General features: G+C 39.4%; 1 protein-coding gene across 2 annotated transcripts in view; it reads right to left on the reverse strand.

Annotated features, from left to right (window-relative positions):
• PBX4 (PBX homeobox 4) overlaps window positions 1-23943 on the reverse strand; it is a 59062-nt gene that overhangs the window by 18645 nt on the left and 16474 nt on the right. For both annotated transcript variants that reach the window (XM_058167503.1, XM_058167502.1), the window contains exons 2-4: window positions 21910-21983; window positions 1829-2070; window positions 561-751 (exon numbers count right to left, since the gene is read on the reverse strand). In XM_058167503.1, coding sequence (XP_058023486.1) covers window positions 561-751; window positions 1829-2070; window positions 21910-21983 — 507 coding nt within the window. The remainder of the gene's footprint in view (window positions 1-560; window positions 752-1828; window positions 2071-21909; window positions 21984-23943) is intronic.

The following is a 23943-nucleotide window of genomic DNA, read 5'->3' on the forward strand; positions in this document are numbered from 1 at the left end:
AGGTGTTTTTTGTTGTTGTTGTTTTAATGCATTTATAACATTTTTAAGATTTTTATGTTATTTTACCTTTGACTGGAAGCTGCTCAAAGTTGGTTATAAGATGGGCAGCTTTATAAATGTTTTAAATTAATAAAACGTTAATATGCTCATGTAATTAGAAAAACCAACTAGCAACTGATAGGAAGGGTTCTCCAAAACCGTATGAAACTATGAAAAGTTCAAAGTTGACAGCATTTTTCTAACTCAATACAGTGGATTCCCAAATTGTGCAAACATGGCAAATATAATTCAACTGCCAATGTTCATATAATCTCAAGTATTCACCATCAGTGTACCTAATCGTGAAATCTGTTAATTGCACCCCCCGAAACTTAGTATCATTACTGTTGAACCCCAAATTTAGGGCATAAAGAAGCTTAAACAGCAATGATTAGGAATATAGTTTATTTTCTGTATTTTCAATATGGTATTAACTTGCCTTTTGTGCCTACTGTAAAATGCTTATATATTTTGTATTATCAGTATCTTGGACATGGAAAATAATCTTGATCATGTATTACCTTGCATCAAGAAATCTTGAACGCAAAATCATCACTGCCTCGCACGTACTTTGTTTCAGCTGCATCTGTATGGTGCTGAATTTTCCATGAATTATATTCACCATACGCTCTATTTCTTTGGGCGAGATTGGCCTTGTTCTACTCTGTTCCCGAAGGAGGTTCATAACATGAGTGGTGAACTCACTGCAGGCCTGGAAATAAGTATAAAGTAAGTACATGTAATTGAAGCGAAAGGTTTCTTGAATCAGATCTGACTGCATAACTATAGGTAGTCCTCTACCGATGACCACAATTGAGCCCAAAATTTCTGTTGATAAGCAAGGCAGTTGTTCAGTGAGTTTTTCCCATTTTACAACTCCTTTTTGTCACAGTTTTAAGTGAATCTGGCTTCCCCCATTGATTTTGGTTCTTGGAAGCTCCCTGGGAAGGTTATGAACAGTGATCACATGACTCTGGAACAGTGTAACTGTTTTAAATACATGCCAGTTGCCAAGTATCTGAATTTTGACCATGTGACCATGGGGTCATAAGTGTATAAACTGGTCATATCACTTTTTTCAGTCATTTTAACTTCAAACAGTCACTAAAAGAATGGTTGTAAGTGGAGGACTACCTGTATCATTTAAACCATAACTTTAAAACTAGACTAAAAATTCAACAGTAAACATGGATTTGATATTATCATTCTGGGTTTGATATTTAATAATTACTATATAATATGCTGTAGAATGTATTAGATAGGTCTCACTAAAAAAATGCCTATAGTTATTTCTTTATAATAACAAACATATATCCAACTGTTTTCAAGTTGTCAAACATATTTCTATATTTTTTATTTATAGCAAGATACTATATATGGTAATGAAACAATGCTTTTAACAGTAGTAGTAGTACAATATAATGAAAGGGAAATATTAACAGTCAACTTAAATAAAATCTCCCTATGAAACTGTCAGCTTCTGGGTAAGAAAAGCTACTATTCATGCAAAATTTGGTAAAATGGAATACTTTTGAAGCAAAAAATTCATAAAACTATTGATGCAGGTGCATGTAATGCAACTGAGAACCAGGTACGGTCACTCTCTTGAACTTTTTTAAAAAAGACAATCCAATATTACACAAATTATGTATATTTCACACAATAGTTGGGTTATAGTTTTCATAAAACTGAATGCTACCTGAACTGCGACCACAAAGGAAAAGCAATTAATTGTTTTAAATTGAGAGGGTAAAACAGAGAGGATAACTCTTCCATGCAGAAAGATCACCTGTTCATATTTCTCTAGCTCAGAGTGGTATATCTGTCGGATCTGTGACAGCTTGGCCCTGTAGTCAGAGTGTTCAATGCTATTGTCATTTGGACAGCCACCTGATGTTGCTGCTATTGCCGCTGGTCCTCCTCTTCCCCGCTTCTCAGGCCCGGAGACACCCTCAGCCAGCAACATGTTATCTAGTCTCATTAGCTGAGCATCAGGGGGATCTTCTTCCTGAATACCACGTATACTTAACACTGGATAGATATAAATAAGGAGCAGACAATTAATTATTATGCAATATTTCCCTCATTTTCTCTTTGCATAGATATTAGTAAACATGATTTCATCCTTATTAATAACTTTTATTGTTTTATCCATGTATAAAATACCAAGAAAAATAAAATAGGAAATTAAGGGAAGCAGAAAAGGGGGGGGAGAGAAAATATGAGTTACAAGGGAGGAAAGAAAAAGGTGTTAACTTCCAACTCTTTAGCACAGTACATGTTGATACAATCTCAACTTTTTGCTTTTACACGTTAGTATATAACTAGCCATTTCTATAATAAATCTATCTAATCGGCAAAACCAAAGTCAGTTTCATTTTTTTTTCATCACAAGCACAAAATCTAGAAGTGATATCTATATAAAAAAACATAAATATATTCTCCTCTTTGAATAATCAATTTAACCATTACTGCTTTATCTTCCTTGATGTTGAAATAATATGTATTGCTATTTGCACTTGATAATCTTTATAAACTATCACCATTTATATTAACAAAGTTCACTGTATTCTTTCAGATTCTTTAAAGGGAATTTTTTTTTCATCCATTTTAAAATACTGGTTTTCTTTAAAAACATTTCTAAAATTAAAACATTCTAATACATCTTTAACTTTTTCTTAGTGTACATAAAGTTCACTTTCAGACTAATAAAATTCCAACTAACTCCAATTAACTCATTAAATTTAGATCACTCCCTCCAAGTTACCCCCATAGAATAATTGTTTTCTTCTTGTATACATGCTTTTTAAAGCTCTAGATTTTACTTTGAACTAATACATCTAACACATCAATGCTACACACTGATCAGAACAGGCCTTTTTTCCCCCCTCCCTTCTGCAAAGCGGACACTATGCATGCCTCCACGTTTGGAATTAGCAGTATTTGTGCTGCCCCAAGGGGCAGAAATGCCAGGGGGCAAGGCCAGTTGGCAAGGGTTCCGTGTCCAACAAAGGGGCCAGGTAGGGGCCTTTCTCCCCTCCCTCTTTTGGGCAGTTTTAGAAAGTAAGGGCTAGGAACTTCAAGCCAGGGGCACCCCACAGCCCCCACCTCGCCCACCCCTGCTGGCAGATCTGGGCTGGGTGGCAGTTCAGCTTTCCTGGCTGGCTGCAACCTCCGACCCCCACCTGTCCTGCCCTTCCTTCCGCAGCTGGTGGCAGAGAGGAATGAGAGTCAGGCGGAGCCACTGCCACTCAGTCCCCTCCCCCAGCCCGCATCTCGCCCCCGCCTGAACTCTGGAATCAAATATCTGCAAGAAGAAAACCACGCTCAGAAAACATCAAGAATTCAACAAGCTTAATTTGCTTATGTAAACATTTTAATACCGCCTTACTTTAAGCAGCTCAAAACATTTTAACAAGAAATTTAAAAAATCATAAAATCAGTGATGGCTAATCTTTTAGAACAGTGATGGCTAATCTTTTTGCCATCGCGTGCCAGGAGGGGTGGGTGGGAGGGTTGTGTGTGCGTGTGCCCACACTCATAATTCTATGCGCCCCGCCTCCGCGCATATGACCCCCCATCGCTCCCCCCACTCCTGGCATGCAATAGCCTGCTAGGCCCATTTTTTTCTCACCTGGCTCCAGAGCCTCTCTATGGTCTGGGGAAGGGGAAAACGGCCTTCCCCACCCACCCGGAGGCCCTCCAGAGGCCAGAAACAGCCCGTTTGTCAACTTCCAGTTGGACTGGAAGTGACTTTTTTTGCTGTCCCCAGCCTCCAGAGACTCCTAGAGAGGCTGAATTCACGTGCCCACTGATATGGCTACGTGTACCACCTGTGGCATGTGTCACATAGGTTCGCCATCACGGATGTCAAGGTTCCAGAAAAACCTCTTCTGCATAAAAAAAAACTCAGAAGCCATTGTCTTTCAGAGTTCTTTACTAGCATGAGGAAACTGGCACACGATGAGTGAAATTCCAAAACTGAACTTCCGGATTCTTTTCCCAGTTATACAAACCCCAAGAGTCCCACCCCCCTAGCCCCTTTGCTGGTCACATGGTCCCACGTTCTCCCAGTTCATTCGAATATCTTCTCGCCACTCCTCCTGCAGATGTGAACACCATCCGACCTTGACCGCTTGAAGAATGTTACCATACCCCTCAACCCCCCTTCTTCCCCTCAGGGGAAAAATGTGGCAGCGTCTGGAACCCTAAAGTCTAGTATGGTTTCCAGACCTGACACCTAGAATATTGCAAAAGCAGGCCAGGTTCATCCTCCATGCCACAATCCAATTGGATCAGTATGATATTAATGGCTCTGTAAAAGCAAGCAAAGTGCAGACTTTCCATAACTGATTAGCATGTGGGTTATAAAGTAGGCTAGCAACAGTGATCAGGATCTCAACCTCCTGTTTATTTTTTTCAAGCCAACTGGGTTCAAGAAATAGAAACGGCTATGCAATGACAATATCCAACTGAGATTCAGAAATGGGGTGGCTGAAGGCCAATAGACTGGTCTATGGTAGCTCTGAACATGGAACATACATAGCAACACTAATAGCATAAAGCATGCTTTTTTTTGGATAGCTTTGAGCTAGTCACTCCCTCTTTCCCCAAGGAAGGAGGAAATGGCAAGTCACTTCCAAAAAATTCAGGGATCTATACCGCCATTTGCCAGGAGTAAAAAGCACCAAATTAATATTCCTTTTATTCATTGTCTATCCACTGCAGGATGAAGGCCTCTTCTACATGTTTCTAACCAATATTGTCTTGAGCTTTCTTTTGCCAATTGGGCCCGCAATACTTGCTAATGTCGTAGATCCATCTTGTTTTAGGTCTCTTTTGTGGATGCATTTTATCAAGTGGGATCCATTCTGTGACTGCCTTGGTCCACCTGCCATTAATTCTTCTTAATATGTGACCAGTCCATTTCCATTTCAATTCTTTTATTCTCTTGATGATATCATATACTTTCATTTGTTCTATAATCTATGTGCAGGTCTTTTTAACTTGTCTTGTAAACCAAGCATGTAACTTTCCATGGCTCTTGGCGCCAATTGTAGCTTTTGTATTGATTGTGAGGTTGTGTCATATTTCATTGGCATATGTTAGAGCAGGTAGCACACACTGATCAAAAACTTTTCTCTTCAGGCTTAGGGGGAGGTTGTTCTTGAAAATTATGCTTAGCTTGACAAATGCTTGCCAATCACATTTAATACTCTGTTCAATTTCCTTTATTGTATCATCTTCCATTGAGATCCATTGACCAAGGTATATATAGTGGTCTATTACATCTAGTTCTTTTCCAGATATAAAAAAAATATTTTCTTTGATGAATTTATTAAACATAACCTGACTCTTTTTCAGGTTTACAAATTAATAGGTTTTAAAAGAAAGAATCCAATTACATATGTTTGGAAAAAGCACTCCCAGGTGAAAAATATTGTTTCCAATGAATACTTTCAGCAGTATAGCAACACCACTGGATTTTTCTATGCTATATCCATCATTGCAATACCATCAGTTGTATCAGAGCATTGAGAGAATCTACACTTGGGTTCCTATGACTAGTCAGATCATCAAACTTCTAGACAGCCTTTAAAAAAAAAAGCTAAGGCATCTAATTCATGAATAATTTTTATTAAGGCCTAAAGCATTAAATTAAATTGTTCATTACAGCCAACAATGTGGGTTTTTTATTGCATGTTAACTCAAGTTACTATGTAAGTGAACTAGGTAATATTTTTCCAAACAAAAGAGTAGATTTGTCTCTGTTAATTAGCGGAGAGAAACTGCTATCTTCATTAAATAACCTCAAAATATTACTTGAACCAATTACTTTAATATTTATCCCAATCATCTAATTAATCAATTAAATTAGTAATAGTTCAAGAAATCTTTCCATTGGTTGGCAGACTTAATTTTTATGGATGTTTTTAATGGACAATTGTGAGCACCATAAAAACCTAAGAACCTGTGCAGTCGTATATACTAATATGCCATGGATTGTTCTGATTCCTAATCATAACACTCTCTACATATTCATTAAAATGGAAAATAATTAGGCTGAGCCAAGTGAAATTCCCATCATTTCTAATTAGCTCTTAATTAAAACACATCACAACCTAAGGTACTGAGACCTCAATCAATATGCAAATGCAATCATTGCAATATATTTACATATCATTAATTAACATGCTGCAGTGCTGTAATGAACTGTATGAGAGCACTGGTGCCAAAACAAGAATGATATGCAATTTGTTGAGGCTCATTTTCCAATCCAGATTTTTCTCTTCCATACGGCAATAAAGCAGCAGGGCTCATATTCCTGGCTTATGATAGAGCATTTTTTGTTAACAGGAAGGAAAAATATATTAACTGAAATATGTAAGCAGAAAATACAGGATGTTCATGCCAATAAAACTGATATAGTTGTTCGCACGTCAACCAACTACTGGGAAATTATAAAGTTCTATGGAAGACAACCTGATATTAGAAAGACAAGAGTACATCTCATTAAAAGAACTGGTAAGGTTTTAGCTTAGGTTTGAGGGATATATGAAGAATTACTATACTGCAAAATCTGCCTAAAATATGTTTTATAAATCTTAATGTAGAAGAGGAGGTATAAGAAATTAGAGAACTTTCCACTTGGTCTCTTGTAGATCTTCTCACTTTAACCCATCCCTCAGAGCGTTCACTGTTATTATCAGTTGTATTTCCATGCAAAGTAAGAAGGAAAAATCTCTTCAGCACCTTCTCTTCTGTGAGAGGTACGGATCGAAGTCTCCCATTAATATGTCTCAGCTGTTGCTATACACGTGAGGTAGAAAAAGCTTTAATTAACTAATCTGCATAGACCTCAGCAACTTGTATATTCTATAAACATCCACGCTAGTGAACCTCAAGTACAGCATCTTCATATCATAATCAGCCATTGTTCAAATAATATATAACCTGTCTGCATTACTGTTATTTTGGCACAACAATGGTTGGATGACCCTAGATGATATTATAAATCATTGTGTAGAATCACCTCACTTGGCCGCTGAGCATGTTGTCCTTGCTCAGTTCAAAATATAGTTCCAATTAAAAATGGACTGCCTTCTAAAACACTGAACATTCTAATTTAACATAATAATAACATAATAACAGATTTGGAAGGGACCTCAGAGGTCTTCTAGTTCTAATTTCATATGGCTATTGTGAAGTCTTATGTACTCTTACTTGGAGGATGCCGCTTTAAGATTATTTTATAAACATTTTCAATTTGCTTTTCAAAGGTTAAAATAGAGATTTAAAACTGTTTCTTTCTGAGTAAATGCACATAGGATCAAGATACATATTTAATGTTGTTAAAATGGTATTACCACTGTCAAAATGCATGGAAATACATTTAAATAGATGAAAGATAATTTTAGCATCCAATTGGATATTAAATAGTTACATCTTTGATTTTTATAGCTGGGCTTTTTTTTCAACCTATTGAAAAAAAGGCATCTAAATAGCAACCACAAAACTTGGGGAAGAGTTTTATTACCAAAACTACCTTAGGTCTAGTTCATATATATCAAGCTGTTCTCTTCAAGCCTAGTGAATAAGTTTCAACAATAAATAGGATAAATGCTGAGACAAAGGTGATAGATATATATTTTTGTATTTCTATCCTATTTACATTGGTCTACAAGGAGAAAGCCTTGGAAATGAAAGTAGCTTAATTTTACCAGAATTGGGTTACTAATAAAAGAAAATTAAATCCTGAGTATTAATTGGCTCCAGTTTCCAAGATACAGCTTCAGGTCAAATAATTCAAAATTATGAGTGGGTTTATGCTCCATAACTTTTCTTGCAAAATGTGATATAGCAATGAGAATGATGCCACACCTGGCGCAGTGGCAGGTTTAAAAATTAATAGAAAAAAATATAAATTGCTAACAAAAAACCTTACAAAAAAAAACAAGAGACAGAATTAGAAAATAGTATGAATATCCAGATAAAAAAAAAATATTTAGGGATTTGGCTAACAGCAAGAGGCTCCTCAATTAAAAAGGACAATTATGATAAATTAATACTGCAAATTGGAAAAGATCTGGCAAATTGGAAAAACCTACAAATTTCATGGATGGGAAGAGTGGCGGCAATAAAAATGAATATCCTGCCCAAAATTCTGTAGAAAAAAGGTTTTTTTGATTTATTAAACAGATTGATTTCAAAATTTATATGGCAAGGGAGAAAACCTAGAATTAGATTAAAAACTTTACAAGATACCAGGGATAGAGGAGGAGTAGCCCTTCCAGATTGGGAGACTTATTACCAAGCAGCATGCCTAACATGGTTAAAGGAATGGATGGAGTTAGGAAATAAAAGAATGCTAACAATTGAAGGCCACGATTTACAGATAGGACGGCATGAATTCTTATGGGGTGAAAATATAAAACCCATGGGTATTTTAGAAGACATATAATTAGGAACTCACTACTATTAATTTGGAACAAAATCAAAAAGCAACATTACATGAGAATACCGTTTTGGATTTTGCCCAATGAAACATTTAATAGACTGGACTAAAATAATTAGATACAGGGATATACTAAACGAATTGGGAAAATTAAAAACAAAACAAGAATTGGAGCAGGATTTGAATAGGGAAGTCGAATGGTGGACTTATTTAGAAATCAGATTAAAATACATAGAAGATACAAAGACTAATCAGATACAACTGAAGCAAAACAAACTGGATAAAATTATATACGGGAGGGAACAAAAATTAATTAGTAAAATATATAAATTCCTGTTACGGTATAAAATGGAAGAGGAAATAGTGACGGATACGGTGATCAAATGGGAAAGGAACTTCAATCACACAGTAGAATTACAGAAATGGGAGAAGACGTGGAGAATAAATATGAAATTGACAATGTCAACTGCATACAAGGAAAACTAGATGAAAATGTTTCATAGATGGCATCTTTCACCAGCTAGAATAGCAAAGATGTTCCCTAGTAATTCACCGAAATGTTGGAAATGTAAGAGTAACTATGGAACATACTACCATCTCTGGTGGACTTGCCCAGCGGCAAAACAATTCTGGGCCAAAGTTAAAAGCTGGCTAGAGGAGATAACACAGAAATCAATAGAGAGAGAGAGCCAGAGCAATTTCTACTAGGGATTCCCATAGGAAATTACACAAAGGAAATACAATATTTAACATTACACATATTAACAGCAGCCTACATAGTCTATGCGCAAAATTGGAAGAAGGAGAACCCACCAACAGAAGACTTAATTAAAAAAAAATTAGAATGCACAGAGATGGACAAACTAACAAAAGAACTCAAGGAGAAAGAGAATACAGAATATTGCAAAGTGTGGTATGGATGGTATGAATGGTTGGAAAATAGGAAAAATGAGAAAGAGGAATAAAGGAAAATTTTGAAAATCAAGGAAAAATGTAGACAAAATAAAGGAAGATAAATAATAAAAGTAGATTAAGACAAAATTAAAATATGTGTAAATAGTAAGAAAGGACCACTTCGAACGAGCTGATAAAAAAAGTGATATGTATATAAATGTTGTATGTTTGTGTCTTGTTTAAATGTGTTTAAAGTTTTTTATTAAAAAAGAGAATGGTGCCACACCAATCATTATAAATTTATATTTTTAGTGATACCAATAACATAACTTTCCATTCATTTATTGGTTTTTCATGTAACATTTACAAGCTTTTTGCATGAAAAACTGATAAGCTCTAACATCAGATTTAAACAAGGTTCCATTTTTATTCGGTATCTAAATTGCGCTTTTTGACTTTTCTCTTGTGAACTGCAGTAGAATCATCCCTGGGGAGATTCCAGCAGTAATCAGCAAGCATGGATGGACTCCATTTCCCTTGGTATCTCTTCTCCATCGCTATGATATCCTGGTGGAATCTCTCCCCATGCTCATCACTCACTGCCCCACAGTTCAAAGGGAAAAATAGTCTAAATGCAAGTGTAAGAAGTGAATTTTCAGTGACATGTTTGCACCAAGTGCTTTATAGGACTTAAGCAAAATTTCCACATGTTTTTCATAGTCTTCTGCCTTGCTGTTCCCAAAATGAAGATAAATTTATACACTTCCATGTGGTACCATTTTCACTGTTCTACTTTGTCGAGAAGTTACAAAGCATCATGCTCATTATTTATTTTTATTTTATTTATTTTATTTGATTTTTATACCGCCCTTCTCCCGAAGGACTCAGGGCGGTGTACAGGCATTAGGCACTTCCCTCCCTTGTAGGCAAATATACTCGCCTGTGTATAAATCTTTATTGTGAAATATCTTGAAAACTTTAGCCAACCAGCACCTTTATCACTTGTTTTCTAATTCATCTAATCAAAATATGTAAAATTAACAGATTTTATCTTAGAGGTTGATAATTTCCCAAAATTTGTAGACCAGTGTTACCTTCAAATTATAGAACACAGTTGGTCTTCTTTTGACAGTAAACTAAAGCAAGGTAAAAAGCAAATCGTCTTTCTAGTTTCCATCAGTTTATCATCCCCATGCTTACTTTTCTTAATTACTCAATTTCTGAATAAGACCCAAAGTGGTTGGAACAATACACCGACGGATGGTAAAATAAGAGAAAGAAAAGGATTCAGCACCCATCTTCCATTAATGCTGTCCAGAGCATCACTTTTTTATAATGTTTTATTAAATATTACAATTATACAAATAAACTAATACAAATTACAAAGAAGAAAAGTTCCCTCTTGTTCCTTCTAGGATCCAGTGATCAAATTACCATTTTATCAAGTTTCTTCAGGAATCCAAAATAATAGCATTCTTCCACAGAACTCCCAATACTAATTTCAAAGTTTTATTTCAAATTGATCTAGACCCGTATTCCATTCATAACTTTGAAAATCAACATTCTAATTAACTTTTTGTTATTTTTTTAAGGGTGTGTGTGTCCTTAAACATATCTTTAAAAATTATTTTGCTAAGGATTAAAACAAACTCACCTGATGTGTTATAAGACTTGTAAATTTCAAAATTCTTAACAGCTGAAAAGCAATTAAGCAAGCTGTAAACATGATTAAAATGGGCGTTGGCTTACCTGAACGCCCCTTCTAGGAGAGGGGGAAACGGCGGTCAGATTGGGGAAAATCCTCTGGCTTGCCGTAGGACCGAGTCTGCAAAAAAAACTTTTAGTAGCTCCGCCTCCTGTAGCCTTCCAGCTTTTCGGCGAGGAGTTGACTGCAGACTGGAGTGTCGTGCTGAAATGAGAAAGAATTAGTGGTCCCCCACCCCGACGGTCCCAATCCTCAGTCGGCCGACTGCATAAGGGAGGGACTGACCGCCGTTTCCCCCTCTCCTAGAAGGGGCGTTCAGGTAAGCCAACGCCCATTCTCAATGTCGGGGGAAACGGCGGTCAGATTGGGGACATACCCAAGCTTGAAGTCCACACGGGTGGGAGGAGGCCGAATGAGTCATGTTGAAACTTCGTGAATTGCCTGAAGCACTCGTCGCCCAAAGGCCGCATCGGAAGCTGCGTATGCATCAAGTCGATAATGTCGTATGAAGGCCGTTGGACTGGACCAGGCCGCCGCCCGACAGATCTCATCGATTGAAGCTTGAGTGGCCCAAGCCGCAGAGGTAGCAGCGCTCCTGGTCGAGTGAGCTGATATGCCACGAGGCATCTGAGCCGGATGTCCTTCGTAAGCCTTGATAATTGTTGCTCTTATCCATCTGGATAAAACAGATTTGGTGACCTTCAACCCCATGGAAGATGGTTGGAATGACACGAAAAGTGACTCAGTTCTCCGAATTGATTCCGTACGGCTGATGTAAATCTTCAAGGCGCGCCGCACGTCTAGGGTATGCCAGATGAATTCCTGAGGCCGTTGAGGACTCGGGCAGAAGTTAGGTAGGACCAGTTCTTGAGATCGATGGAAAACCGTATTAACCTTGGTGAGGAACGTTGGATCCAAACGTAAAACTACTCTGTCTTTGTGAAAAACACATAGATCCTTTCTAATCGAGAGTGCTGAGAGTTCGGATACCCTGCGGGCTGAAGTAATGGCCACCAGGAACGCAACTTTGAAAGATAAGAAGCGAAGGGATGCTTGTCGTAATGGCTCAAAAGGACTCTTGGTCAAAATGGAAAGAACCTTGTGTAAATTCCATGAAGGGAACCTGTGAACCACCGGAGGTCTCAAATTAGTGGCTCTCAAGGAAATCCCTGATGAGGGGTTCCTGGATAAAGAGTGTGTTGATCCGCAAGTAAGAACCGAAGATATAGCCGCTAGTTGCCGCCTCAAAGTATTTGGTGATAGTCCAGCATCGAAACCCTCGTGGAGAAATTCTAGTACTTGGATAACAGATGCTGAAATAGCCGATATGGACCGTGTTTCACACCATGAAGCAAACGCCCGCCAAGTGGCCTGATAAATACGCGATGTGGAGTCCCGCCGGGCAGCTTGAATGACTGGAATAATCTGGGAAGGTACCCGAGCCTCTGTTAGCAGGCTCCGCTCAACCTCAGGCGGTTAGGCAAAGCCACTGAGGATCCGGGTGAAAAACGGGGCCTTGACGAAGAGCCACTTTGTGTTCTGGAATCCTCCATGGGGCTTGCACCGAAAGTGACCGGAGATCGGCGAACCAGGGCCTTCTGGGCCAAAACGGGGCGACAAGAACCAACTCGGCCTTCTGTTCCAGAAGCTTGCGGATTACCCTGGGAATTAGAGGAAGGGGAGGGAAAGCATACAGGAGACCCTGAGGCCAAGGGCTGCGTAGGGCATCCACTGCCTCCGCTCCCCGTGACGGGAACCTTGTAAAGAAACGTGGGAGTTGATGGTTGGAGACTGAAGAGAACAGGTCCACCAGTGGGAGGCCGAAACGATATGAAAGGTCGTTGAACAACGAAGTTGTGAGGGCCCATTCCGATTGGTCTATAATATTCCGACTCAGGGAGTCGGCCGTAATGTTGGTTACTCCCGAAATGTGCTCGGCCTTCAGAGAGCATAGGTGAGCCTCTGCCCAAAGACCTATTTGGAAAGACTCCTGCAGGAGAGAGAGAGAATGTGTTCCGCCCATGCGGTTTACATGGGCCTTTGCCGTAGTATTGTCCGTTAGGATCAGGACGTGATGGCCGGAGATGAGAGTCGAGAATGCTTGGAGTGCTAAGGAAATAGCCCGAAGTTCCAGGAAGTTGATGCTGTGACTGGCCTCGGATGCCGACCATTGACCCTGCGCTAGATGCGAATCCAGGTGAGCCCCCCAGCCAAAGAGACTGGCATCCGTGGTGATGGTTATTCGTGACGGTTCCCTGAAATAGGACCCCCGGTGAATGGCTGGAGAAGTCCACCATTCCAAAGACTCTCGAACTTCTCTGGAGAGAGCTACCGTCCTGCAGGACGAACTGATGTGGTGGCGCTGATGTGGAAGGAGCATCCATTGAAGGGGCCTGCTATGGAGACGAGACCATGGTATGATGTCGTATGTAGAGACCATTTTTCCTAGCAATTGGGACAATTGGATAAGGGGAATAGGGCCTACCCACTGGCAATGAGAAGCCAGGTTGGACAAGCTGTTACGCCTGTCCTCTGAGAGAAAAACCATGGGCGCCTCCGTGTCAATAATTGCCCCAAATGAACAATGCGGGTGGATGGAGAAAGGTGACTTTTATTCCAATTGATGGAAAACCCATGATCCTGTAAGATCTGGATAGTAGAAGATACATCAACCTCCAGATGATAAAGAAGAGGACATGATTAAGATGTCATCAAGATAGGCTTGAAGCCTAATGGGTGTGGAACGAATGTGGGCTAAGAGGGCTGATAAGATCTTTGTAAATGCCCGAGGGGCTGATGATAACCCAAAGGGTAAAGCCCTGTATTGATAGTGATTTCCCTTGTAACAAAACCGGAGGAATTTCCGGTGGGAAGGAAGGATAGGGATGTGTAGGTAGGCCTCAGTTAAGTCAATGGAAGATAACAGGTCACTCGGACGGATACATTCCAATATGGTCCGAAGTGAATGCATCTTGAATTTGTGGTAAACTATGTGACGGTTGAGGGACTTCAAGTCATGAATTGCCTCCATCCCCAAGACTTACTGACCACAAATAGGCGAGAATAAAAACCTTGACCCCTTTGCTCAGATGGTACAGGTTGGATGGCTCGTATGGAAATCAAGTGATTGATGGCCTCAGACACTAGAGACCTGGTAACCGGATTACGAGACACGGGGCAACGTAAAAAGGTGTTCGGGGGGTGGGACAGAAATTCCAGGGATAGACCATATCTTATCGAGTTTCTGACCCACTTGTCAGAAGTAGAGGCCTCCCATTGAGCCGAGAAATATTTAAGCCTGGCTCCAATGGGGAAGTCCGAATGAATCTCATTTTGAACGTCTGAATCCCCTCCCCCTCCCACCTCGAAAGGGCTTCTTGTTGGTATATCTAGACCCCTGCCTAACCTGCCCGTCTCGAGGTTGGGGTCCTCTGGGTGGAGTGAAACGTTGAGACCGGGGGAGAAAACTTCCTGAGTCGGATGGACGAAATGACTGGGAACGAAAATACGGCTGCTGACGGATCTCTCCTCTTCTCGATAATGAAGGCAGTATCTTCCGTTTATCCTTAGTTTCTATTACTATAGGATCCAGGGAGGGCCCAAAGAGATTGGTCCCTGAGAAGGGGGAAGATGCAAGTCGCCATTTGCTTTTGTTGTCAGCCTGCCAGTGCCTGAGCCAAAGAAGTCGTCGAGAAGAGATAGCAGAACCCATGGCTTTGGCTGAAAATTTTACCGCGTTGAGTGAGGCATCCGCTGAAAACTCTAAGGCGGCTACTACTTTGTTTATATCCTGGTGTGATCTGAGATCTGATGAAGGGATTCTGCTCTGCAGCTGCTTGATCCATAGGAGAGCAGATCTGCTAAAGAAAGAGGCTGACGTGGAAGCTCTGATAGCCCAGGCAGAAGATTGATGACAATTCACAATCGTACGGGCCGCGCGCTTCTCTTCTGGGCGAAGGGATTCATCCGCCTGTCCTGCTAGGTGAGCAGTGGTTGTAAGAGCCACCACGGGAGCGTCTACTGATGGTACTTGCAATAGCTTATCCAGCTCCGGAGCTACATTGTAGAACCTCTTGTCCGCCGAACTCGGATTGGAACCGGAACCAGGAGACTGTAATTGGTGTTCGACTACATCCAGAAAAAGTTTTGGGGCTGGGATGACCTCCGATACCACAGCTGGTTGAGCAAACAAATGGCCCGAAGGGTCCTGGGACGATTGGGCTGGTGGTGAGATTCCTAAACCTGTGGAAGTTTGTGCTTTGTACAGCAAGGATCGAAACAGATGTGGTTTAAACAATCCCACGAAGGAGGGCTGGTCTGGGGCCAAGCCCTCATCGTCCGAGAGGGCCAGTTCACCTTCCTCTTCATCCGAAAAGGAACCCTGGCTGACGGAATCCGGGGAGTGTTCTTGCGCCTGATCTCGATTAGTCGATTGTCCAGGCAGATCTGATATGGGAGACGCACGTTTACGTGGCTGACTTTCTGGTTGATTAAATCCAGAACTCTGATGAAGGCATTGAGCCATACCCTGTTTAATAGCCTCTGATATATACATGCCGAAAGAATCTGGCAATTGAATAATGGGTTGTTGTGGTAATTGATTATTATTGGGTAGTGCAGGTTGTGGCAGAATTGGTAAAGCGTTAGTGGGAGCAGAAAAACCAGCACATGGCAGAGATGAAGATGGTAGCATCTGACAGAGGGTTGCTGGTCCTGCTTGTTCTGCAAAATTTTGAGGCATGGGAGCAGCTGGAGTCAACTGCCTGAGTGGCTGTTGATCAGAATTGGAGGGCACCGGAAAGAAAGATGACACCTCCAACTGGTTATGAAATAGGGTGCCCACTTCAAATGGAGGGGTAAAGGCCGTGGACCTAGAGCGGTCAGGTGACCAGGCTCCTGCAACTGGAAGGGTTGCGGGTGTAGAGATTGTATTGGAATTATCCGAAGGAGTAATTGCCTCAGAACTGGGCCTCTTAGTTTTGTCAGCCTTCTTCAAAGATTTGGAAATAACTTTTTCCAAGGCCTTGTGTCGGCGTTCTTCAGCCCGGGAATTAGATTTGGGAGGCTTATTCTTACTGGATGATAATATTGTGAGGGAAGCCTCTGATGTGCCCTCTCCTGGATCGCTAAGATGGCGGCTGCGATCCTTGTCATTAGGGCCCCTAAGAGAAATTTCTTCCGCCATTTTGGCGTTTTCCCGCCAAATTAAACTTCTATGGTTGAGGTAACCATTTTTATTAAAAATGTTTTACTCACGACCTTCTGCAATCCCAGCTGATTCAGCTTCAAATGATTCCGCTTCGTTGGGCCGACAGCCGCAGTAAAAAAATATATCTCAGTCAGATCGCTCGCCTCAGCGGCTGCAAAAACGCGATCTATTTTGGCGCGCAAATACGGCAGAGGCGCAATCGGCTGCTTCTTCTAAGAGCCGCTCTGATACTCCCTTTGAAGTGTTGAAAGCGCCAGGTATAACGATCTCTTAATCGCTCGCCCGAAGGCTGCTAACGCGATAATGATCCTGGGCTTGAAAAACCAAGAACAGCTGCCTGGGCAAGAACTGCTGCCTGCTCGCTTAGATTGAGCGATGGCGAGCCCTCTGGGAGCGCGGCGGGGTAAGCCTGCCTCCGCTAGCCCAGGGATAGCCGGCTTGCCTCTGAAAAAAATGCTTGCAAGCCGGTCCTCAGCGGAGCTTGTTAAACCGCTCGATACGCTGGGAAATAAGCAGGCACTCTTTCGCTCTAAATTTAGACAAAAAAACTAGCCATAGGTGGAAGGAGACAGCAACGACACTAGTGGTCCTGGCAAGGACCGAGTCGAAAAGCTGGAAGGCTACAGGAGGCGGAGCTACTAAAAGTTTTTTTTGCAGACTCGGTCCTACGGCAAGCCAGAGGATTTTCCCCAATCTGACCGCCGTTTCCCCCGACATTGAGAAAATAAGGATCAGCAGAGTTTTATGTTCAGTATCAGTTACATTGTGGCTATAAGCTTAGGCGGAATCCCTCAACTCCCCCCTTTTCTGCTCATGAGCTAAATGCAAAAATCCAGTTCCTGCAGGTTACTCAAGAGGACTAACTATCCAGAGTGCACATGGGCAGTCTCAGGAGTTTACCTTTGTCTGGAGATAGTTGGCTGGCCATAAAAAAAAACCCTTTTCCAGAAACTAATCTCACCACAATGCAATCTCTACTCCTTCAAAGATGTCTAGCTCACCACAAAACAAAGCATCTCTATGTGATCAAAATAGAGACAATTTGATTGGCCATAAGCAACTCTAAATTAACGTAATATGGTGACAGTGGAGAATACTTTTACCCAAAACTACTTTAACATATGTTCTTTTTATCATACTGCTACAACTATTCATATTTTTCAATGGTAATGCCAAATGTGCTTCTATAGTTGTGCCCTTATTTCTGTCAAGGATAATTTTATTTTATTTTTTTAAAAATGCTTTATATCCTGCTGCAACAAATAATGGAATAAGATTTTTAATTTCAAGTAATTTTCTTCATCCAACTTCATTAAAGATAGCTAAGAGTACTTCAGACCCAGATAATTCTGACAAAGTCTGAACTATTAGTTTAGTTGTACTTACAGCTGGAGTCAGATACATTTTCAATACTGTATTTGCCTGGCCAAAATCTGAAAATCTAGCCAAAAGGGAGGGTCATTCCAATGGTCACACTAGACTATCTTATTTTGAACCCCTTCCACTAGCACATATACTGTATTAATCTAATTTATATTAGTGATTTTTAAAAAGAAATAACATCTGTATTTCCAGAGATTATTTTTCAGACAGACATGTTGCAGCCAAAAATTATATTTTGTTGAATACAGTTATTTTTTCTTGTCGCTAAGCAGCATACTCAAGCATTAAGATGTAAATTAATTCTTTTTTACTTTTCTATTCTCTTTAAAATAAACATGGCCACAACGTTTTACCAGGCTTGCTGAAACTGTGATATGCTTACAGCAGTCCACATGGAATTGCTTCACAGACATATCTAGGCCATAGAAGCAGGTTTTTTTTTCTTAGCAGAACCTTCTGCAATTGTTTTAACACATTTCACTTTCTGTGTTTCTTCACTAAAGAAAGAAAACAAAGAATATTGTACACCAGGATATTCAGGGATCAGTGCATTCTGACGACATCCCCTCACCCAAAAATACAATGTATTATTAAAATTAATATAACAACCTTGTATTAATTCACACATTTAAAAATCAAAGCCAAAATGCAAAAGAACAATCAGAATATATAAATAGGAATAACGGAATATCTTTTCTGACAGAGAACCACCACACTGTTTTGTTCTTACAATGTTAATGGTAAGAATGCGGATGTTAGAAGATAGCAAAGGGAAAGACAATGAATGTGATTATAAATAAAAAGCCACATACTTTACATTGATTCAGAGTTAAAACCAAGCTTGGGCCCCTAAATAGTTAAAACTGAGCATCAGCCCTATTACTACAGTATGATCAGGTCTTTGTTTGCTCAAAGCCATAACATCTGCTCTCCATAATTTAAATAAGGAACAGACAGGCCATCAGACATTCAAAAACCTATGAGACCTAAACAAATCCTCTGTAACTATGGGGCTACAATCCCTTGGTTCAAATATGTTCACATTAAAATGAATTGCAACTTGAGGGTTTTAAAAAATACAAACTGCCCAGAGAGGTAAGTTGTAGCAGGAAGCACATTTCATTAAAGTAAAGATTTTGAATCGGTGCCTTTTCAGGTGTGGAAAAAGAGAAATTTAAAAACGCACATTCTAATTTTGCAGAGCTATCCTGCCATAAAAGGCAATTGCTATTATAAGAAAGCGATTGGTAAAGTTCTCATTTAATGCAAGCAAGCCCTGGTTCCTTTTTGTGCAGTGTTTCTATGGACTAGAAAAGACTCAGAAAAATCAATATAGCCAATGCTGACTCTTTTCTTCTAGGATTTCAAAAAGGAAAATCCATCAAGAATATTGTCTTTTACTGGGCCATCTCTTAGTATTCATTTAAATTACCTGGAAAAAGCAAAGCTATCTGCCTGTATTACATATCAATGTATAATACTGATACATTATTATACATATATAATAATGTATATATAGAATATGTATATCATAAAATTAGAATTTGCAAATCATTTGAAATTTGGCCACTAATATCTTCCATGAACCACTAGTCTTAGGAAATGAATAAAATGTACGTGATCTGAGTGAACAATAAACAAATTTAAAATGAAAAATCTAAGACTAAATATAAATATTGACAGACTGTAAGGGCATGGAAGAGACATATTATTTTTCATTGTGCATTATCTCCATTTCTTGTTGCTTCTTTAATTTATTTATTTAATGGTAAAATAACAAGGTTCTGAAACTTTAAAATATATGAAGCCCTACAATGATACAATCTGTGTAATTGTTTCTATCTGAATAACACTACGACTGCCCACTGCAACTTGGCTCAAGCAAAACAAGAAGCAAATCCCAAAGCAAGTTTTGACAGGGTTGCACGTGGTCAAGCAGGACAATCTGGCAATTCCTAGTTTTATCAAGTTTTGAAAATCTTTTTTAAAAACATCTGTAAAATTATATAGCAGATAGAAAGATGACTAAATTTATCACAGAAAAGAAAGCCCCTACTGTATCAGTCCTCAGTTCTTGGTTCTCTCTCCTTTAGAAGAATAAGTTATCTGAGGTAAAATCTTATCTCAGTTATGAGGCAAGAATTTCAGGTACGTTATTAATTTATATAAGGGTGATTATATGTTTATTTTACAGTCAATAGTAGGATTATTGAAATTTCTGTTATCACACCTTGAATACCTAAAGATCATGTGAATTAAAAATATGCTTAGAATAATATAATGAAAAGAAATGTTTAGGAATGTAAAACAAAAGGACAATTCATTACAGACCATTTATTCTGAGCAGTATCATTAGAATGAGAGATAAATGAAGTTAGTATAAAAGTTACAATCCATCCCAAAATTGTTCCATGCAAATTCTACTGAAAAAGGGCTCAATAATACTACTTGTTCGTCTATTGTAATACTAATATCCTCATCACACTATTTTTGCTCACCAAACCCTTAGAAATGGTAATTCTTACCACTGATGTTCTGAAACAAAGAATGGTACATAAAGTAATCAATGCCCATCCAACTTATTAATAGGTGGAAACAAAAGGCATTTAATTATATCTCTATTTATGGTTTTTTCAGTTTAACCTTCAAAATATCTGTATTCAAAACTGGGAGGGGGACCTACAAAACTCGCAAGGAACTACAACTTCCTAATTACTGCAACTTAATTTCTGTGAGAAAGGAGGAAAATCCAAAAAGCAGAATTAAGCAAAAGTCTCAGACCATGGAGAATGGCCTACCTTAAGAGTTCCAATGAGATTCTAAACACCTATTGGAAGTTTGGATTCACTATCATTCCTGTGGAACTATCACTTAGCCAGAAATAAATTAATTTGGATGACAAAGAGAAACACTGAGATCACCAAGGTATATGGGACTGATTCAGAAATGGCAGAGTTGCCCTATATGGAGATACCCCAAGTGCTAATTCTAGAACAAGCAAAGGAAGAGAAGATTTATATGAATAACTGTTCAGAAGGGGATTGCAGAACATGCAACTTTTTTTCATTCCTGCATGACAATTTTTCTTCTTCTGGGTAATTATTAGAAGTATAGGAACCCTATCCTCCTGTACATTTGGCCCACAAATATAAGCAATTCGTATGTTACCCCCATATGGCCAGAAGACAATTCAACCACCCACTATAACTCCCAGGGAAATAAGCATTCATTCCAGGTAAGCAGCTATTCCTTACTTAAATCATTCTCTGGGATGAAGGACAGGCTAAAAACCCTTCATGAAACTTATTTACAAGGACACATGAATTATTCACTAAAAAGGGAAAAATCAGTATGTGAGATATGCCATTCACATGAATTTTAGAAGCCCTTCAGTCCAAATGACAGCCAACATTATCTGCTATTTACAGATCTTTATGTCGTGTCACCTGAGACTGCTAAACGATTTTATGCCAGACACAGCATAAAAGGCATCACCTGCTATTATCATGGTGACTGTGTTAATATGAATGATATGCAAATTATATTCATTATACAGAAATTAAATTATACAAATTAGCTATACAGCTCTCTAGAGCAAGACATTTCCATTGTGGCCTTTGGTGTTCAACAAGTTGTTTATCCCATAAAATTGTTTGTCTCTAAAAAGGTTAATTTTACATATAATAATCATCATACTAAATTCAAATTCAATCAAAAGAAAAAACACAAGAAGTTTAACATAGCAGAATAAAACATTGAAAAACGTGATTGAACATCACTTGTCACTGCACAGCTGATAGCAGTGGGTGATATTAAATAAATACCATTAATAAAATTAGCATGGCGAGAGGGACAGTAAATTCAGGTTGATATCAGTTTGATTTCTTGACTGATGAAAATACACTATGTACCTGTTTATGTTTATTTTAAAAAGGCAAGAGAAACAAAAGACTTCTGAACCCTTAGTATTTTGTTCAAAACCAAACACAAAATATTGCACAAAGTTGTACCACATTTTGAAGCCTGAAAATATTCAGTACAAATAATTTAGGAACAGAATCCTAAACAAAGATTTAGCCTGCCAAAGTCCTAATTAATTCATAATTATTGGTTCAAATATCAGCAGTCAGTTTAAGAACTAGGGTATTTTTGTACATTAACTATATCTAATCTATTAGCTGGAACTATTCGTTTCCAGATAAAAAAATGAAAATGTGAACAAACCTGTTTTTTCTTTAATATCACATAGCACACTGAAAAGAGCAGGTTTCATTCGGTGGCAATTCAAGGCGTGTTTCCTAAAGAAACAGAGAAAGGAAAAACAGAATGAATGACGAAAAGAATAGAAAAATGAAAACAAAGGGATAAACGAAGAGGCAATGCATTTCATTCAAAAGCTAGAAACCATATTGTACTAGGAGAATGGTCTACTGGGTTCATTCACGGCCTGCATTACATATATTAACTAAGCATCATGAAACTTAAACTTATATAATTAGATGGTGACTTTCATTTTAAAAGCACGTGGAAAGCCTCAAGGCTGCATTTGTATAATATTATCTTTCTTACATTTCTATTAGCATGGTTGTCTGCTTTAAAATGAGATATACCTAGAAAAACAAAAAGAAGTATTTATCATCCTAGTTCTTAACTTTGCACCAACTATGTTACAGAACTGTGAGAATATCAACATGATATTCACTCAAATAAAGCCTGAATCCCACCCATCTTAAAAGCAAACACCAACCTGGATCTTCCACTGAGGTATTCACACTCCTTCTAATGGGCTAAAGCAGGGCTGTCAAACTCACGGCCCACTGGCCACACCCACACCCTGTTTAGCAAAGGGGGGGGGGAAGTCCCGATATGTCACATGACGACGACGTGATGATGGAAGTTTGACACCCTTGGGCTAGAGGAAATGTTCACTATTGTCATTCTTGCTTTTATTCAAGACCAATAAATTCTACTTCTGATGTTACTGATTTCATTGTGGAATTAACTGGCTAGAAGACAGATTTGAGAGTTACTTGTTGATCATGAAAATAAAAGAACAGAAAAATATAATATGTAGGAATCCCATAACATATACTGAGCCAGAGTGTTGGACTAACAACAATAGTTCAGAATTCTTTGCTGTATTAGAATTCTACTCTCATGATATTTTGTTCAGCAATAGTATAAACTTATATTACTATTCCAAATATATCTGGAATGACATAAAATAGTGGGGGAATACACTGTAGTGGTCAGTCCATTTATTCTAGCAATGATACTGGTTTCTACAGAGTAGTCCTTGAGTTACAACCATAATAGTGCCTGCCCATTACAGTCACAAGTATAACAGTTGTTAAGTGAGGTGCCCCCATCCCTGCTTTCCCCAATGCAGATATTAACCAATCACATAGGTTGTTAAGTGGAACAAGGATGCCTCAGGGATAGGGGAGGCCTGGGAGACTTAGTACAAGCCCAGGCTCATCTGCCCTAGACCTTCCAAGCAGTGGTGGGTTTCAATTTTTTTTACTACCGGTTCTGTGGGCATGGCAGGGGAAGGATAGTGTAAAATCTCCATTCCCACCCCACTCCATGGGAAAATCCCCATTTCCTCCTGATCAGCTGGGACTCGGGAGACAGAATAGATGTGGGCAGGGCCAGTCAGAATTTTTACTACCTGTTCTCCGAACTACTCAAAATTTCTGCTACTGGTTCTCCAGAACTGGTCAGAACCTGCTGAAACCCACCTCTGCTTCCAAGGTTTCTTCAACCTCGAGGCACCTTGTGCTCTGTTCTCCACCTCTTGGGGTCCTCACAGGCTTTCCCACACCACCACTGGGTCCTATAGGTTTAGGCTTGCTTTCCACCCAGCCACCCAGGAGAGCCTCAAGTCAACTGCAGAAGCTACCAGCATACAAGAGGTAGCTTTCAGGCCTCAGGTTTTCCCGACTCCCATTTAAGAAAAAATGGCGCCCCCTTAAAAATGGATCCCACTTTAAGACTGCAAGACAACTGCCTGCAGAATAGCACAAGGTTGCCATGAGGCTGCCTCAGCAGGAAAGCTCTCTCAGAAGCTGTAGAAATAAGAAAGGTAAGTTGGGTGCTGCTGTGCCCTGAAATGGCTGAGAAGCTGATCAAGTCCTGCAAGTCCATGCGTGGCTGAGTGCTGGGGTAGAAAGCAGAACAAGACCTGCAAGTTGCAACAATGTTGTGTGCACCAGTAGCTTTTCCAGTCGGCTTGAGGCCCCTTAGATGGCTGAGAGG

Source organism: Ahaetulla prasina, chromosome 2 (assembly GCF_028640845.1).
Source record: "Ahaetulla prasina isolate Xishuangbanna chromosome 2, ASM2864084v1, whole genome shotgun sequence".
NCBI classification, from domain to species: Eukaryota; Metazoa; Chordata; class Lepidosauria; order Squamata; family Colubridae; genus Ahaetulla; species Ahaetulla prasina.